Source organism: Gaeumannomyces tritici, assembly GCF_000145635.1.
Source record: "Gaeumannomyces tritici R3-111a-1 unplaced genomic scaffold supercont2.47, whole genome shotgun sequence".
Classification (NCBI taxonomy): domain Eukaryota; kingdom Fungi; phylum Ascomycota; class Sordariomycetes; order Magnaporthales; family Magnaporthaceae; genus Gaeumannomyces; species Gaeumannomyces tritici.
The window spans coordinates 1-6,936 of NW_008804591.1; the positions used below are offsets into that span (position 1 = coordinate 1).

The window sequence follows — 6,936 nt, forward strand, 5'->3', positions numbered from 1 at the left end:
GGTTCTGATTGTTCTGGCTTTTTAGCAGAGATGGCAACCTTCCCTCGAAAATATCTTTTTCTCCTACCGGCAGCCAATAGGAGGCCGGCGGGGCAAAAGATGCGAGTGTAAACCTATCAGATCTGGTTAATCTGTAGCACGACGAAACACCAAAAGGACTATCACGAACTTCTCCACCTCCCCTTTAATCGGCGCGCCCTGTCCAGACCTGCGCGCCCACAGAAATGCATACCCTAACTACCATCGCAGAGCAGCTTGAAAAACTACACAAGAAACAAGTCGAAGATGCCGCCGCGCGGTACGAGACAGTGGAGGCGGTCCTGAAAGCCGCCACAGAAGCCCTTACCCCCCTCCAAACCCCCGCCCAAAAGAAGGCCGGCGCGGCTCTCTGGCAAAAACTCCACCAGGTGCTCCTTGGGAGCATACTGACGGAACAAAACAATCAGCCAGGAGGGGAACCCTCCCCTCCCCCAACCCCTCGGGCACCGTCGCCAGTGCAAACGACCGGAGCCCAAAGGGCCCCAGGACCAGTCAGCTTTGCTGACGCGGCCAAGCCCGCCAATCCCCAGAACTGGACAGTGATCCAGCCACAAACAAAGAAGGCGACCAATAAGGCCGTAACCAAGGGACCGGAACCCCCAACCAAGCAATGGGCCGACAAGCCATCCAAACGGGTGTTCCTCCGCCTGGCCCGCGAGCACAAACTCCGCAGCGTGCAGGCGGAGACCCTGATGGCCCTGATGGAGGGCGCAGCATGGGGGGTCCCCAGGGGCCTCATCACACAAGCACACAAAGTTGGCTCAGGCTGGGCCATCACCATGAAGACTGCAGCGGTAAGGGCGACGCTCGTCGCAGCCGCGAAAAAACAAGGACACCCGGCAGAACCCGAAGAAAAGACAGTGGCGTACTCAGTTCGGGGGGTGCCAGAAAACTACATGGACGGCACTGGGGCCCAGGCCCCGGTAACCCCAGAGGTGGTCGCCAGAGAAGCGTCCAGGCACACCGGACAAGAAACTAAGGCTGTGACGGGAAGACGGCCCGGTAATTTTACGATAGTTATGGGCAAAGAAACCAGGCCCTTCCGTATACTCGGGTCCGACCCGGCCCGACTAATCCAACGGAAAGTCCACATCGAAATGTGCTGGCGGTGCTTCGGCCCACACAACGAAGAAAAGTGCACCGGCGCGAAAAGATGCGCGGAATGCGGAGCAACAGCCGGACAGACCGAGTGCCAACACCCCAACCCACCCCAGTGCCCAGGATGCCTGGGGCCCTACAAACCAGGACACACAGGATGCCCGTGCTGGCCCAAAGTGGTTAATAATCAGGTGGTTAAGCTTTCCAACACACAAAGACAAGGGTTCCGCACGCTCGGCAAGGCAGAATACCGGAAGGCCAGGAATGAAGCCACGCCAAATGCAGACCAAATGGAAGTGGACGAACCACTTATCGACTTCGGGCTAGCCCCTAAGACGGCGGAAAGTACCATAGCCTATAACGGACCGACGGCCGAAAGGAGAGCCACTCCACCCCCGGCCCCGGGACCGGCAACATCACCGACCTGGTCCAAAAAAGAGCCGACAGAGAAATCCCACGTCAGAAACCAGCCTCCCCGACACCAAGGGGAAAAAAGGTTACAATCGAAATCCCAAGCGATTCGTCAAGCACCTCAAGCACACCCCCTAGCCCCGCGAAGCCCGGATACAGATTCCTCAAAGCAGAAGAAAAGGCAAAAGAAACAGCTCGCAAGCTCTTCCCTACAAATGCCCCCAAGGAAGTGGACAGTCGGAAAGCCACCCCAGCCATCACCCCGGAAAACAAAGACCCGTTCGTGAGACAAATCTGGGAAGCTATAGACCTCGCGGAGATTACAGCAGCCCAGACAGCCGTACAAGGCGGGGACAAGACCGCGGTCCTCAGGGCGGCCAAAGCCCATGCAGGCCAGGACTGGGACACCTTCCGAAAAGCAATCCGACAGGGCAAAGAAACCATAACTGAGCCAGCTCCGGACTGGGAAGACCCTTGGGGCACGAGGATGACGGCCCAGATCTTAGAACTCAGCTGGAAGAGAAGCAGTAGAGCCCTGGAGCTGGTCTGCAGGCTTGAACACCTCATGCGCACCGAAAGACGGGCGTCAGTGGCGGTTAGGAACTTCCACAACGAAGTAAGCCGCGAGCTAGGAGTGGAGGAACTGGAAGACCCAACAACCTGGAACCCCACAGCAAAACAGGTCGCCCAGCTACGGGAAGCCGTCACCCGGGCACGCGAGCTAAAAGGATACGCAAAGGAGGACGCAATTAGGGAAGCCATAATATGGCCGGCACGCGGACGCAAATGGCACGAAACGGTAGACGCCATTCAGAAACCAACCCTGCCCCCTATAGACGAAGCAGCCCCGAACGCCGAGTCCGAAAGCCTGTACGTCGCCTTGGATTCGGTAAGAAACGGCATGACATGGGAACAATTAGAAAGGGCACCAACGGCCCTGCCCCAAGGGCAAGACTTCACCACGTACCTAAGGGCCATTACAGGTACCACGCCAGCCCCCACACAAGAAGCCGAATGACTAAGGTCGTTTTCGGCAATACGGGGAGGGGGCTAGCAGCCCGTCTAGGGCTGCTAGAGTACGCAAGGGAGAAAAAAGCAGATATGGTTTGCGTAAACGAGCCAGCACTGCTAAATAACAAACCCCGCAAACACCCGGGGTGGACATGCGTAGCAAAAACAGGTCCAAAGTGCAAGGCGGCGGTATACGTGGGAAAACATATTATGGGATGGACTATAGAGGGAAGACCAAAACACCACTCGGTATCGGTGCGGGTAGCAGGCCTGTCGATATCGACCTCGTACTGGCACCCGACGCGTGGCAAAGACCAGAAAGCCCGGGCCTGGTGCGACGCACTGGACCCGGGGAAGAAAAGGGTACTAGTCGGGGACTTTAACGCCCGACACCCGAATTGGAACAAAAACCCCCGATGGACCAGCAAAGGCCAGGCACTGGCAGACCTGGCGGAAAAACTGGGCCTACACCTCCTTAACACAAAAAAGAAACCGACACACCGAAGAGGCAACACGCTTGACCTTGCGTTCGGCCCCCCGGAGGCCACCGCGAGAGTCGGCTATTGGGTGTCGGACCACAGGGTTATAGAGGTGTCGGTACGGGGGGCGCAACCTACGAGGGCACCACCAACACCGTACCCCCCCCCCCCAAGAAGAAGAAGAGGCAGCGGGTCGAGCAGTGAACACAAAACTGGGCCCCCCCCCGCACGTGGCCATAACCACAAAACAACTAAACCAACAAGCCTGGCAGGTGCACAACGTCGTTACCGGCGTGGTGCAAACCCTAGGACACCGGAGGCCAACAAGGCCTAGGGCCAAATGGTGGAAGCCCGAACTGAAAGAAACCAGGAGAAAGGGCCCCGAAGAGTTCAGAAGACAGTGCCGGAAGACCAGACGAGAACATTACCAAGCCGCCCTGGCTGAAGCAGGCCCGAATGAACTCGGGTCATTTTATAAATAGAAGAACCCTACCCCAGACGACAGACCTTCCGAGTTGAGGGTGGCAGGACGGAGGGTGACGGACCAGGAAGGCATAGCGGAAGAGCTCGCTAAGGCCGCCTTCCCGGAACCCACGGAAACTTCCCCCAAAGTAAGGTGGTGGGACACCAAAAAGGTCCCGGACCCCCTAGCGGAAAAGGTGGGCGAGGCCCCGACTCCCAAAGAAGTCCGACAGTCCTTCCTCATCAGAACCTCCACAAGCCCAGGACCAGACTGGATTACGGTCAGCAACCTGAAAGGAATATGGGGCGCAAACCTACAAGGTCACCTGACAACAATCTGCCACGGGGCGATCAGACTGGGACATTTCCCCCAGGCCTGGAAACGAGCCACGGTAATCACATTGTCCAAAGCCGGGAGGGACCACAAGACTACCAGCGGCTGGAGGCCAATTACCTTACTGTCAGTACTCGGCAAAGGCCTCGAGAGGCTAATGCAAAGAAGAATGGCAGTAGCGGCAATCCTCGGCGACGCGGTAATCAGGGACACAGCAGGGGCGCTCCCACTCAGGTCGGCACAGGACCTGGTGGCATGCCTCGTCTTTGACGCCGATAGGGCAAGGCTTAAAGGGGTGCATGGGTTCCTTACAACCTTCGACATAAAGTCAGCCTTCCCATCAGTCAGCAGAGCGACCCTTGGGGCAGCGCTGTCAGCACAAGGATGGCGCCCAGAAACCGTCGCACTGGCACAGTCCTTTGTGACAGACAGAAGCTACCGGTTCAAGTGGCACAACAAAACGTTCCAAGCCAGTAACGGCCTGCCACAGGGATCGCCTTGGTCCCCAGTACTCCTTACATTAGTACTAGCTACTATCGTTAGAACGCCATTCCTTCATAACCACGGCTTTACGTACACCTATATGGACGACGTCGCGCAGTACAGCACCGACCGCGACCCAGAAACAGCAGCCAGAAAGGCCACGATGCAAGCGTGGCAGCTAGACGAGGACCTACGCAACGCTGGGCTACGGCTGGACCCAGGGAAAACGGAATTGCTCTACACGCCGCCCAGCGGCAGCGGCTCGGTCAAAAAAACAGTCCTGGAAGCGATCAGGAACCTATACCTCCCAACAGGCCGGACCTGCGCCAACACACAAGTCACATGGCTTGGGGTCGGGCTGAAAGCCACAGGACGGGAAGGGATCACCCCTGGTGCAAACATAACAGCCAGAACCAAAAAAGCCCAGCTGATAACCGCCCTCACGAAACGGGTAAACGCGGTATACAAAGGACTCCGACCAGATGCAGCCAGGACCTGGTTCAAATCGGGGGTGGTCCCCACCCTTACCTACGGACTCTGGCCATTGTTCCAGGGCACCCAAAACCGCAAGGCCATGGCGGGCCTCAAAACATTGGAAAAGCAACCAAGCCAGCACTCAAAGCACTTACCCCCGCGTGGCGGACTTCTCCGGTGGCCATCCGGTACTGGAACACAGGATTTTCCCCACAGGAGGTATGGGGTAGGGAACTTGCCAGGGCATCCAACAGGCTACACACACTCCCGTTAAACCACCCGATTACCTACAGACTCAGACACTCCGAGGGCACGCCCACAAGACTATCAAGGCTGTACGACCTCACCCCGGTCACACCGGTCCCAGCCCCGAGGCAGCACCCTGTCGGACCGGGGGCCTCGGCCACGGCAGAGCTATTTGGGCTGGAACCCAGACCACCCAAAAAGGCACGCCCCAAGGGCGACCCAGGCCCACGGCTTACACAAGCCGACCCGGTGAGGTGGTGGGAGGCTAACAGACCGACCTCATACACACACGTTAACTGGGACCCCAAGTACACCTGGGAAACGACACCGGAAGGCAGGGGGAAACTACACACCTTCCTAGCCGAGGGGTCGGGACACGGGAATTTCGAGTCCTACCATAAAAGGTTCAACCACCCGTGGACACAGGCTTGGCACTGCGTGTGCGGGGTAGTGAAAGAGGTCGGACACACAGACAACTGCGAGTTGCGGAGGGTACCCGCCACGTGGCGAAAAGAACCCAACCTTGCAGCAAACAACACCGAAGAGGCCAAGTGGTGGAGAAGGGGCCAGAACGCCATAGTCCGCATCGGGATCGAGAAGGCCCTGCGGAGCATGGGAGCCGAACAAGTAATGTCGGTCAACAAAGATGGAATCGAGGTCAAGGGACAAGGCGCCGGGGCGGAGGACCCGGACGACTCAGACGCGGAGGAGGAACTGCCGATCGCGGAGGTCGGGAGACTGGCATAGGGGACTTAGGGCCCAATAAAGAAAGAGAGGGAGCTAGGGGTAGGGTTTTACTGTTGCCCCGTGGTTATAACTTTCCCTGTACCTAGCTTCCTAGAGCCGGCGCAATGCGGCCACATAGAAATGCCCAGCCACTGCCGCGGGCACGTCAGAGAGCCACAAGGGTGGCTGCTCGACGGGACTGGCACGTGCACAGGCACGTGACAGCACCCGAGGCGCTGACGTAAATCGATTTCTTCTTCTGCTGGATACAAGAGACCCTACAGGCCGTGACAGATAGGTACCCTATACGGGCGCACTCCGCGCACCGCGCGCACCGCACGCATATCACTGCACGCCTGGGGCATCCATGGAGCACGGGGCTCAGGGCATCGCACGTGACATGAGGTATTGTACCACCTTTTCTCTCGCACCGCGCCTCTCTTCCTTTCCCCTCCCCTGGAAGAGTCTTTGTCCATGGCATCAATTAAACCTGGCCGCGAAGCCTATTCTCCGTGATCGTAATACCAGACCCCTAGTCGCTGCGAGACCATGGCAGTACATCGTAGATATAAGCAGGCAATTGCAAATAAAGAAGCTTTGGCTACATTTGTTGATTCGTCATTGTTACAGGCCTGCAGAACGACCGCAAGTAATCCTACCAAGTAGACCTCAGAATCTAAGATGGAGAGGGAAAGGGGAATCTATAAGATGCGTGTGCTGGTGCCCCGCACTTGTACATGGCTAAGCCAGCCCGGCCTCACGCCACGCCATAACACGGTGTAACAAGGGGACTATGTCGGCTTGGAAGGGTAACTTCTATTATGCGTATAATAATCTTTCAAGGGGCTTAAGAGGTGCTTGAGGAAGCAGAATCTCGAGGATCCCTCTCAAGAGGTCGGCTTTCTATATAGGCCTCCCTGTGGTCCGTTCAGAGGTACGTAGCTACAAGGTACATGACCTGCGGCTAACGCGACCTCGCTGGAAATGCAAGTCCCTCACTCTCATGCAGCCTTCGGTCTGTTGTCACGGCGGTTAGACAAAGAGAGACCCCTCCCATCTCTGCTAAAAAGCCAGAACAATCAGGACTAGCTGCAGTGCACGTCAGGGCACGCCACGCCGTAACATCTGTTAGGCCTTGGCACATTCAGGCATCAATTCCTTCTTGGCCAACGG

General features: G+C 57.4%; 1 protein-coding gene across 1 annotated transcript; it reads left to right on the forward strand.

The window, feature by feature from the left end:
* Window positions 1-463: 463 nt before the first annotated feature.
* GGTG_13755 (hypothetical protein) lies at window positions 464-1,113 on the forward strand (the record flags this gene model as incomplete). Its single annotated transcript, XM_009231674.1, has 2 exons — window positions 464-1,041; window positions 1,076-1,113. Coding segments are annotated over 2 exons (616 nt in total), but the record flags the coding sequence as incomplete, so codon positions are not given.
* Between the last annotated feature and the right edge of the window lie 5,823 nt (window positions 1,114-6,936).